At 34.6% G+C, this 12,899-nt stretch overlaps 1 protein-coding gene and 1 pseudogene across 2 annotated transcripts in view; both read right to left on the bottom strand.

Moving 5' to 3' along the window:
- LOC107630223 (probable aminotransferase TAT2) overlaps positions 287–12,899 on the bottom strand; it is a 20,526-nt gene continuing 7,913 nt past the window's right edge. Inside the window, exons 2-8 of one of the 2 annotated variants that reach the window (XM_016333305.2) lie at positions 3,664–4,069; positions 2,681–3,020; positions 2,302–2,520; positions 2,030–2,089; positions 1,268–1,423; positions 1,064–1,157; positions 287–702 (exon numbers count right to left, since the gene is read on the bottom strand). In XM_016333305.2, coding sequence (XP_016188791.1) covers positions 572–702; positions 1,064–1,157; positions 1,268–1,423; positions 2,030–2,089; positions 2,302–2,520; positions 2,681–3,020; positions 3,664–3,950 — 1,287 coding nt within the window. In that variant the 5' untranslated portion in view covers positions 3,951–4,069 and the 3' untranslated portion in view covers positions 287–571. The remainder of the gene's footprint in view (positions 703–1,063; positions 1,158–1,267; positions 1,424–2,029; positions 2,090–2,301; positions 2,521–2,680; positions 3,021–3,663; positions 4,070–12,899) is intronic. The other variant, XM_016333306.2, reaches the window with a different exon arrangement.
- The window catches only part of LOC107632900, a 7,368-nt pseudogene continuing 323 nt past the window's right edge, over positions 5,855–12,899 (bottom strand).

The following is a 12,899-nucleotide window of genomic DNA, read 5'->3' as shown; positions in this document are numbered from 1 at the left end:
GAAAAAAAATGTCTGACCAAAAGTGGCATATAAATAATTAGTTTTAAAATAAGTGATATTTTAGTTATTAGTTTGAAAGAGAATAATAGATATTTTATTTTAGAGTGTTACTTATAACATTTTTGTTTATTTATTTGTTTGCAATATTTTCTTATCTCTTTCATTTTAAATTTCTTTTCACAAATTCTAGTTTTTTTTTTTAAATAAATTCTCATAATTTCCATGTATTATTGTATTTTGACTTACAATAAAGATAAAAGTAGAAAAAATTTGTGACCAAATTGGAAGTTATGAACTGTCCACCATAGCATAGTATAGAAACTGAAATACATTGCAATGAGATTAATATATTTTATTTGATAAAGATGATGCCACACTGCAATGAGGATCTCCACTGTATATAAGTTGCAATGGCAAATTAAATTGTTGATGCTTTTTCTATCAAATACAATGCAATGACATTAATCTCTATTCTGTAATTTTCTATATGGACACATGAGAATGTTTAACTTTCTATTGCAGGAGACAGGGTCAAGGGCCACATCTTTAGTAGCCATTTTATTTTCTGGATTCAATATTGCTTCAAGCATTTTCTAGCATGCCTTTGGCAGAAAGCTTTGATCCTTTTCAAACCTTCTACAAGGGCCGATGGATCGGCGGCAAAAGTAATGCGAAGCCAATCTTTTAGCCCGACTGCAGTTCCTGGAAAGAAATGCCAGCTTTGTTTGTTAACGAAATTCAACAGCAAAAGAATCCATAAACCTAAGCTTCTGCAAGAAATTGTACATAATTTGAAAAAACATGCTGGAAATTTTCGGGAAAATCGAGGACATTTAAAATCATTTGAGAGTTTTAGTTATATCAAAAAGTCAAAAAGGGAATAAATGTTAGCTTTGCAGTCTTAGTCTCCCTAAAAATAATCTAGTTAGGCACATAAATTTCCGAATTGTCTAAGTTGTTCCTATAACAGTAACTTATAAGCAAAATCATGCTTTGCAAAAAGAAAAAGGATAATAGAAGATGCACAAAATACCAAATGAAAGCTTGTTTTGCACAATTGTACCTGGAAGAATGATAACAGATTCCTCCTTTGCAAGTTTGAAACAAAAATCAATATCATTGCTAATATCTTCTAGAAGCGAAATGTTTAGTTTCACCTGCATTTCATTACAAATACATTTTAAAAGACAAGTATAAAAGACTCTACAGCACTCATGCTGTTCTCAAAGAAATAGTATCAACTGTAGTTTCATTCTCAGCTTCTTACCATCATAGCCATGGACCCTTCTGGTTTATGAGGGCAAAAAATGCATGGAATCTCTTCTATCTCTTTACAGCATATATCCGAGGTAAGTCTCAAATTATCGATGGTTTTCTTGAAGAAAGACTCTTCAGTTTTATTAATTATGTGCGGTACAGCTGCCTGCCAAACCAGAAGCACCATCAATCAACTAAAAAAGAAATAATAGATAAAATCATTATGATTGAAGTTTTAACAATCAACGCATTAACAGGATGATGTCTTATAAATTTTAACTTATTTCTTGATAGTTTTCTAGAATTGTATCTAGCGCAAGAAGTTGCACCCATTACAGGCGTCATGATCTTGTTAAGTTCATTAAATCTTAAGGGTGATGCTAGTTAAACTAAAACCAATAATTTCCGGTGTTGGTGAACCTTGCGTGGTTAGTAAGGATACAACTTTCACTTTTATTTTTCTTAATACTTTTTCATAACCGCATCTAGCACAAAAGGGTTGCACCCATTACAAGTGAGATGAGCCTAGATGTTAAGCCAAATAAATCCTAAGAGTAACACTGGTTAAATTAAAAGTTAAAACTAACATTTTGTATCCTGATATTTGCATCAGACTGTATCAGTGTTAAATGTCTTGTTGGATAGATATCATATTAGTAACAATACAATCTGCTATAGCATCATGTTTCTTCCCTTTCTATTTTTGATTCTCCAATTACAAGCATTGTTGCTATCAAAAGAGGACAGAATATGCAGAGGAAAATGTAAAAACCTGAATGAAGGTGGCCGGACCTCCCAAAAGATCAAAATACTTTTTAATGCGCTCAACTACCTGTATATTACAAAAGGATTTTGAATATAGAATTGTACAACACAGCACAAACAGAAAGCGGAGAGGCAAATGTAAATAAACAAGAATAGAACAAATAAACAAATAAAACACTATTAGAAATTATATAGAAACAGCTGTCAAACATAGACAAGATTATTAATTGATTAACAATATAAAAATACCAAAATGCTAAGAGAGGGCAAATATATAACCTTGGGTTTTTTGAAAGTGGCACTAGGATCAGTTGTCACAAACCAACCAAGCCTCCAACCAGGTACTATCCATCTCTTGGACAAGGACCCAAGAGTGATAACAGGAACAGTAAACCCAAAAACTCCCATTGGAACAAAAGGGTTGGTCCCAAATGCAAGATGACCATAAACTTCATCAGCAATCACAATTGTTCCAATCCGTTTCGCAGTTTGCGCAATCTAAATTGCAATAAATGACATAACATAAAACAAATTTCAGTCTTTTTTTTCATGTTTTTTTAATCTTTCTTGCTAATGCTTAAAATATCAACCAAAATATGGAGCAGTGTGCATAAAATACTTTGTGAGTACCAACAAACTTGTGCTTTATTTAACTAACCTTCTCCAAGTGATCATAAGTGTACACATTTCCACAGGGATTTCCTGGGTTTATGATCACCAATGCAACAGTGTTCTGATCCGCAAGTGCCTCGATGGCATCAAGATCAACCTCCCAGCCTTTTTCAGGAAGCAGATCATAGTGCCTCACTTCAACTTGTCTAAATGCGGCACAGAGTTCGTATATTGGGAAGCCTGGTCTCGGCAGCAGGATGTTTGCACCGGGGCGTGCAAGCATCGCCACCGAGACATCGATGGCCTGCGTGCACCCGCACGTGATGAAAACATCATCTGAAGATAGCTGGTAAGGGAGATCACGTGACAGATACTCAGCAATTTCTCTGTCATAAAGATTCAAGCAACTTTTAGACCAGTTTTACCAGAATATTATTTTCGAAAAAAAAAAAAGGTTCCTTAGAAGAGATTTACATTTTATCAATGAGTCTTTCTTCCGAAAGACACAAATCCCAAGTAAATCTTACCAATTGCATGAAAGTACGATTGGAATTTTAGGATAGGATTCAGAATCTATGATGCCTTTTTCTTAGTTACACAATCACAAAGTTTCATAGGAACTTAAAATAACAACCATTGAAGCTAGTTAGGAAAACCCAACCGCAAGAAACCGAGCGAGAAACTTTACTTGCAAAACTGAATTTAGCATTAACTGAATTTTAAAATGGATTGACGGAGTAAAATAAATATATCTCTATATGAATATTCCCACGTATCTAAAAAAACCTAAATAAATAGATAAAAGAGAAAAGACAGGGAACTGGTCTTCCCTACCACCAAGGCACCAAAAAGCAACAATTAACTAATATTTTCTTTCCCTTTTTTTAATAAAGACAATTCAAATCTTTAATATAAATAATCAAACAATAGGAAAATCCACTAGATTAATTAATGAGAAAGAGACGCATCGAAGTAGGTGATAATTGAGAATTGAGGAGAATGCAAAGGGGGAAGGTTAAGAGTACTCACTGCCTGGTCTGAGGGAGGCCAGCAGTGGGAGCATAGCCATGAAACTTGTGAGAGAGAAGGGTGTCAGCAACAGCTTCTTCAGAGACATTTGTGGTGTGAAAACATGAATACAGTGTTGGGTCACCCATGCCAAGAGAAATCACTCTCTTATTATTCTCAGCATCGTTTTTCTCATCATCAATGCTTTGCATTAGAAGGCTCAGAATACCCTTTATGGTGATAGTTGAAGTTGCCTTTGATTCATAGTTCACAGCTGCAACACCATTACCATTACCACCATTTTCCATGGCTATCTGTCTCTTTCTTTTTGTGGTCTCTGATGTGTGAGTGTAACCACTTACCGCTGCCTTCTTGGGAGCGTGGAGACTCTGCCAGACGCACGTTTATAGAGAAAATTATGGACCCCCTATTTATTTATTTAAAAAATTAAAGAAATATATCAAATTATAAATTTACACTCTATATCAAATTGTATAATATTATGCATACACACCTACAGTACTTTATTGGCCAATAATATAGATTCTTAAATAGAAGTTAAATTTACAACAAATTAATCTTTAATCTGTTAAACTGAGAGATATAAAAAAATAACGGTTGTCCTACGAGAAGATAAAAGAATTATGAATAATTGAATGAGGAGTGTTAGAAGCCAGTCAATTTTATATTTTGTATCTATTAATTAATTATCATTAATATTTTTAATGATATAAAATTATATCTAATAATATGAAATTACTCATCTTTCTTTTATTGGTTAAATACTGACCAAATTTTAACAAAAGTACTAACCCCTAAAATTTCTCTAATTTAAATACTATATGTCAAACGAATTTTCTACCATCTAAAATTAAATTCACGATCATGATAAGTGTTTTACTTCTTAACTCCTCTTTAAAAAATTGTGTATTTAAGGTGATAAAATTTGTGTTTGTCATAAAAAAATTTCTGAATTTATTGCAAAAATTTTTGGCATATTTTTAGAATTAACTATTAAATAATATCTAAAAATTTACGCTCATAATAAAATAATTCTAAAAGATGTTAACGACAAATAAGGTTTTGAACGTATTTTTTCATTCTTAAAATTTGGTAATTTTTTGTCAAGTAAATTTTAAAAAATATTTTTTTATTATAAATGACCACATTATTTTTTGAAAAATAAAAAGAAAAATTTAAAGATCAAATTTTGTTCTGAATTTTTTGTGTATTTTTTAAATATTTATTCAAATATTGTCACAAAAATTCGGATAAAATAAATACGTTATTTGCTCCTTATTATTTTAAAAAAAGACCAATTAAATATTGCCACTTATATGACCCATTAAATGAACATTTAAACGTTGTTATTACAATGGAGAAGTTAAACCTCACTTTGGTCCTTGAGATTAGCGAGTTACAATGATTTAGTCATTGACTTTTCAATTGCTACAATTTAGTCTCCCAAATTCAATAAAGTATATCAACGTAGTTGCTCATGTATTTTTCGTCAGCAAAGCTTAACGCTGTTAGTGACGTAGCTCAAACTACCTTGCCATGCTAAACATATTAAAATAATGTCGTACGAGTTTTGGCACTAAAGAAGGCATTAATGATTAAACGCCATCATTTGAGGGTTATGACAAGAAACTTGGTTATTATGACAAGATTGTTCAAATCTTTCACAATGTCATTTAATGCCTTCTTTAATACGAAAATACGTATGACGTCATTTTAATATGTTCAGCGTAGCAATATTTGAATCACATCATGACATTAAATTTCGGTGACAGAAAATACATGAAAGACTATATTACTTTTTTAAATTTAAGAGATCAAATTATAATAATTAAAAAATTAAAAACTAAATCAGTACAAATCATCAATTTTAAGAAGTAAAATGGGTTTAACTCACATGGTGATGACAAAATTTCAATCAAACTAAATAAGATAGACTTATTTGTACTCCTGTATACTATTGTCTATTACTCTATTTTTATGTTATCAATTTGATAGAAAAATAAATTTAAACCAATTTAACGTAAATTTTTTTTTCAAAAATTTACAAAGTTTTAATTTTCTTTGAATCCAAATGCACAAAATTCTCAATTTTCATGTCTATAAAATTTTAATTTTTTCATTGTAATCTTTTTTTTTTCAAATTCAATGAGCCAAAATATATAATATCTCAAACATGTAATGTATTTGTTATTGTTCATCGTGTTGCGTACGTGGCTAAGAATTGCACACTACGATTCCGTAATGCATGAGAAAAATCAACTTGCACGACCCAGTTCAAGTAAGATTATTGAAAATAACAAAAACACTTGCATATATCCTTTGATTCGTTTATCCTGGACAATCTCTGATTTCGCAAGTTGATTATAGCGGACGCGTAGATGCAATGCATGTGTGAGGATTTGATTTGAAAAAAAAAATATGTATTTTCCATTTCCAGTAAATATTTTATGTTTTAATTAAGAGATTGAAAATGGTTTTAAATATTTTTTTCTTATTATAAATTAAATCAGTTACTCACTCAAAAATATATTTTGCTGACAGTTATGACATTCATAATTAAAAATAGAACAAATTATAAAATTAATTGAAAGATAGAAAATTAGTTTGAAGTTTGATATAATTAAAATAATATTTATCAACATCTTGGTAAAGTTTGACTGCAATAAGCAAATAAATAATATTTTCAAGCTTAAAACTAAAATATATTATTAGTGGATCCAATTAGTTGGTACTATGTACTAACATAAGTCAGTACAAATAGATAAGATTTCTGTGTTCCTTATTTTGTGTGATTTTAGAAAGTAAAACGTGTTATTATTATGATTTCATGTTTAATTTTAAGAGATTTTGTAATAAAAAAATCAATTACATTACTTTTAAGGTACATTTGAATAAAGTATTTTAAAATTTAGCGAATTTCAAATACATGAAAATTTATGTTTCAATTAAATTTTGTTCACTTTAAACATTTTTAGTTTGGATGAAGTAATAATTGTGTTACTTGCATAAATATATTTTCTTCTTTTTTGGTTTTGGCAAACGTTAGTGTTACAAAATATACATTCTTTCACAAAATATTTTATTATTTTTATTTTGGTGACTGAAATAAATTAAACAAAGAAAAATAAAATAAAGGATCTGCTTAAATAGAGGGACAGTTCTTTTTAAGACTACTTTTAAACTCCTCCCAAGGTGAAGGAAGCTCTACATGAGAAAGTTGTAACTTCATCGGCATCTTTGCCATAGTATCTGCCACCGTATTTGCATCTCTCATAATCAAACGAAAGTCAACACGCCAATTCTAATGCATGATATTTCTTATTTTGTGCACCAATGATCAATAAACCCAAAACCATCTTAGTGATTAGTAACAAGATTAAATGCTTCCACACAATCCGTCTCATAAATAACATCTCATTGACCCATATCCCAAGCTAAGAGATATCCTCTCCAAATAGCAAACAATTCCCCTTGAAGAATACTATTACTCTCAATCATTCCCAAACACCCCATTTGCCAACTCCCATTACAATCTCTAATAACACAAGCAAAACCAACACTATCACCCAAACCAAGATAACTAGCATCACAATTAATCTTAAAAGTACCAATGGATGGAGGATTCCAAAAACCATTTAGAGTAGAGAGAAGGGACATACGTTGTAATTCAAAAATATTCCTAAGCTCCTTTTCTGAAGTTAATGCCACACAAATCACTTTTTCCGGAGGCCAAGTTTCATGAGGATTAAAGATGTCATTATTCCTTGTTCGCCATATCCACCAAAGTCCCGAAAAGAACTTGAACGGATGCTCTCTGCTACAATACAAGAACTAGTTCTTCAAATCCAAAGGATGACAAGAAATATCCAACCTATGCCATACAAGCTGAGCTTCTGGGTAATTCCGAATACAATATAAAATCGATTCCTGGTTAGAAAGACATCTTGGGCACCTATCCGATGACGACATCCCTCTTATAAAGTGAAAACTTGCAGTAGGAAGAGCCTCCTTAAGACACAACCAAGTCAAAAACTTGTGCTTTTCCGAAACAAGCTGACGCCAAAGCCAAAGCCAATTCTCCCGCTCCTCCCAACCAAAAAGCTTCTTACACAACCACAAGTAACCATTGCGTGAGTCATAGACTTTGGCAGCAGACCCAAACCAATACCAACCCGCTTCCGGACCTGCTTGCACATCTGGATTGTAAGAGAGAATATTACCTTTTAGATTTTGAGATAAAGGAGAATAAAGAGTATCCAAATGCCACCTACTAAATGACCAAATATCCTGTATCCAGAGATTCGAATCAGAAATGTGAACATAATCCATCTCGTTAGATAACCGTCATTCTCTCCTCCAGCTAGAAAACCAAAAATTCTGGTTCAAATTCCCAATACACCAAGCAAACCCATCCTTCAACACTTCCCAAGCCTTGCAAAGACTCCTCCAAATGGGAGAGCCCTTATTCTTAGGGCAACAGAGATGATCGGTATTTGGCATCCAACAATTGGACCCATAACTTGTTTGGCTGCTGGAAAAAAGTCCAAATTAGCTTCCCAAGAAGAGCAATATTCACACAATAAGGATCTCTAATCCCCAAATCTCCATATTTTTTTGGAGTAACCAGTACCTTCCAACTAACAAGATTTAATCCTCTTCTATCAACTTGTCCTTTCCAAAGAAAATTCCTCATCATAGACTCCAATTTACTAATGATTCCTTTGGAAAAAATAGAGACCTGCATCTGGTACGTGGGAATAGCGGCTACAACAGAATTAACCAAGTAGAGTCTACCAGCCCGATTGAGTAAACTCCCTTTCCAGCTTGATAGTCTACTTGAGTAAATTATCGTTTTTGTCCCCAACGTTTGGGGTAAATTCTATTTGTGTCCCTAACGTTTAAATCGTCCTATTTGTATCCCTAACGTTTGTAAAAGTGATTCAATGTTATCCTGCCGTCAATTACACACCATGAGCGCTTTAGTTTGAGTTTTAAAAATCACTTCTTGAAGTTAGAATACAAATATTTGGGATAGAATCGATGATCTACTCCGAAAAATAGCTCATCAAATGTTGAAACTAATTCCTACAACATTTACATAATTCACTTTTCTAGGGACATAATTAAATCTAAACACAAATAGTGGGTATAATATTAAAATCGAACACATTCAAGTGAGACCTAATTGAGAATGAATACATCCAAATAAGAATAATTGAAAAATATAATCTAATTTGTTAGTATAATTGATAGTAGGATAACATTGAATCACTTTTATAAACGTTAAGGATACAAATAGGACGATTTAAATGTTAGGGACACAAATAGAACTTACCCCAAACGTTGGAGACAAAAACGATACTTTACTCTAGTCTACTTTGAATCTTATCCAGGACACCATTGAAAGCTGAACGGGTCACCCTAGAATGTCTAAGGGTAACCCTAAGATACTTGCCCAAGTCCTGGACAAATCTGATAGAGGATACCCAGTGAAAACATCTTTCCTTGTTGCAGAGACATTCTTGGAGTAAAGTGCTTTAGACTTCTCCACATTAATCTTCATCCCAGATGCTTTGCAAAAAGTCTCTAAAACCAACATCACATTTTACACTTATCTCTTTGTAGCTTTACAGAATAGAAGCAAGTCATCCGCAAACATTAAGTGGGATATTCTTGGTCCCCCTCTAGAAACGGCAACCGGCTCCCACAAGCCCAAATCAACCTGATGACTAATAAAGCATGCCAATCGCTCCATACACAATACAAAAAGATAGGGTGACATAGGGTCTCCTTGTCTAAGACCCCGGCTAGGAGTAAAGCCATTCAGACGATTCCCATTCCAAATAATAGATAAGGAGGAAGCAGTGACACAATTCATAATCAAATTAATTGTAGGAATAGGAAAACCAAAGCTCTTAAGGGTATGAGCTAAAAACCTCCAGTCAACTTTGTCATAAGCTTTCTCTAGATCAATCTTAAAGGCCAGTGTGTCTTTCTTTGATTTAGTCTTCTTCATAAAGTGCAGGACTTCTTGAGCAATAATGATGTTGTCAGGAGTTTCTCGTCCCGGAATAAATCCTCCTTGAAGCGGGCCAACAATCTCCGCAAGATGAGGACGGAGCCTATTAACAAGGACCTTCATGATGATCTTGTAAACTACATTGCAGAGACTAATTGGCCTGAAATCTTTCATAGATACCGGTGATTCAACCTTTGGAATAAGAACCAGTAAAGTCTCCATCATTCTCGGATCAAGAGTAACACCGGAGAATGCCTGCTTAACCATCTTCCAAACATCAAGACCAATGATCTCCCAATATTATTTGAAGAAGAAAGCTTGAAACCCATCAGGACCCAGAGCTTTAAAGGAGTTCATGTGAAAAACAGATGTCCTAACCTCCTCCATAGTAACTGGTGCCGTAAGATTATTGCAAGCTTCCTCATTCAGAGAAGGAAGAGGCACATCACCAATGCAACCCAAATCAACATCATCCAAATGACAGAATAAGTTTTTATAGAAAGACTCTACTTCTTAACTCAGAACCTCTGGATCAGTTTCCCACACTCCATCCTTGAGAAAAAGGCCATGAATTTTATTATGCTTCCTTTGCACAAGAGTTTGAATATGAAAAAATCTTGTATTCCTATCCCCAAATCTTACCCACTGCTCTCTGGACTTTTGGAACCATAGGAGCTCTTCTTGCACTAGAGTATTATTATAATCATCAAGCAACTGTTGCTCTTTCTGACGCAAATAAATGCTATCCACCACTTCCAAACGCTTTTGTAAATAATTAATCTGCTGCTCTAATTCACATTTCTTAACAAAAATGTTACCAAATACCTTCGAGTTAAACTGTAGTGACTTCTTCTATACTTCTGAAAGCTTGCCATGAATTCCTCTATTACCAGACCACCATGACTGATTCACAATATTCCTATACCCGGATGAGTAGCCCAAGCAGCAACAAAATAGAAAGGTCAATTCCCTTTAGGCTGAGGACGACTTTTACAACGCACCAGAATAGGACAATGATAAGACTGAAGCCTATTTAAAATTTCTGCATAAGTCTCTGGAAAAATAGATAACCAACTACTATTTATACAGACTCGGTCAAGCTTTTTTGCCACGTCAACATAATTTTTCACCCTCCTGTACCAAGAAAACCGCCTCCCAATAGTCTTCAGATCAAACAAACCACTATCTCCTAATGAAGTAACAAATATGTCTGCTCTTTGATGAGAAAATTGACAACCCTTAGATTCATGAGAAAATTTGACTTCATTAAAATCACCAAGAACAATCCAAGGTCTTTGAAATACCATGGATTGTGCAACAAGATAATCCCAAAGGAGAACTCTTTTATTAAATTGAGGACTACAATAAATACCACTACACCTCCAAACTAAATTATCAGATTGAACCTCAACAGTAACACCCTGATCAAAAGCATCAATGAACTTACAACAAACACCCTTCATAGAGGATAGAAACCAAATACCCCCCTTATGCCCATCTGCTTCCTCTATACCAACAGAGTGATACCCCAACCTTTCCCAAAACAATTTTAAATGCTGAAAAGGGGAGTGAGTTTCAACCACAATAAAGAAAACAGGTCTAAATTTCCTAACAAGTTCCTTACAATGCACCCGGACTAACTTATTAGAAGCACCCCTAATATTCCAAACAATCATATTTAAAGTATCCATAAATAATAGGGACAGAATATATAAGAACCTAAACTCTAAATAGAATCACCAACCTCAATAGGTGGTTTGTCTTGCGGTACTGGCACACTTTGATCCTCATTAATTGCAACCTTTGGACCCCCTAATGCTGCACCTACCATGCTTCCATCTACTAAGGTTTCCTCCGTTGCGCCACCATTTTTATCAACTGGCGAGTTCTGCAGGGAGGAAGGCCGCGGATGCTTCTGTAGAGAAATTCCATGACGTGCAGGAGTTCTACGCGATGGAAATGGCGCAATTTCATGTTTTCCTCGCTTCCCCATCGTAATGCCAATTGATTTGCCTCCATCACCATGCAAATTGGGCCTTGAAATCCTTCTCGAACCATACTTGTGCTGCTTTCCATCTTAGTCCTTCAAACCTGATGGTTGACCCATTGTGAATTTTTTCTTACGCAGCACTTGTTGCCAGTCCTCTTCATCATTCATGCATGCCTCATTAACATGACCGTCAGGTACGTGAGCAGCCAATGATTCTGTAACTGCATCCTTTCCTTTAACAACTCCTAATTTCTCACCCGAATTATGAGAATTCTCACCCAAATCGCGAGCTTTCAATTCAGCCTCTTTTTGAATCTCATGATTGTTGTGTGACACTAGTGTCGGGACTTCATTATTTTTTTCATCATCACCAAAAGAATCACCGTTTCCTTCCAAGGACTCCTTCTCCCTGCACAATGATTTATCATGCCCATACCGTGCACAAGTAGAATAAATCAGCTGTAAACTCTCGTACTCCACTTCATGAGTCATACCCTCCACTATAATATGTTTGATTACAGGCAACCCATGATTAATTTGAACACAAGCTCGGGCATATTTTCCTCTTTCTGCAAGCTTAGTGGCCAAGTCTACTTTCACCGGAACTCCTGTTGCAGAAGCAATTTGCAACATTGCTTGTTCCTGCTAACACCAGATTGGAAGTCCCGAGACTCGAATCCATACTAGCGTTGATTCGAAGGATTTTTCGCATGGCCTAAAATCTACGTCCCATGGCTTTACTGCAACATAGTGACTGTCTATCAATCACGGACCACCAAGAATGACTTTCTCACGATCCACAGCCATATCAAATTTAACAAAAAAATATCCAAATCCCACATCCAACAAATCAAACCCTCCTTTGATGCGCCATATTATCCGAAGCTTATGCATAAGAGCCGTGTAGCCATAATGCTTATCTAGCACCTTGATCACGATGGCTTCCTTATAAGGTTTAGCCAGACAACTCTTTGCCTCCTTAGTAAAACTGACACTTGGTGGACGAGAATCACCCTGCTTACTTGTCACCGTCGCGATACCATCCTCAGATAAAGACCCTACTAATGCAAAGACCTTAGACTTTTCTGCACTAATGACCTTATTTCTAAAAGAGACCTTAAATGGCTTTTCTAAACCCTCTCGAGAAGAACCCCCTTAACACCGGATACACACCCTCCCACGCTCTCCCTCTTATCTCCTCCGATGGCATGGCCATCTTCCTCACCG

Source organism: Arachis ipaensis, chromosome B03 (assembly GCF_000816755.2).
Source record: "Arachis ipaensis cultivar K30076 chromosome B03, Araip1.1, whole genome shotgun sequence".
Classification (NCBI taxonomy): domain Eukaryota; kingdom Viridiplantae; phylum Streptophyta; class Magnoliopsida; order Fabales; family Fabaceae; genus Arachis; species Arachis ipaensis.
Note: the sequence above shows the minus strand (reverse complement) of the source record. Positions and strands in the feature narration are given on the sequence as shown.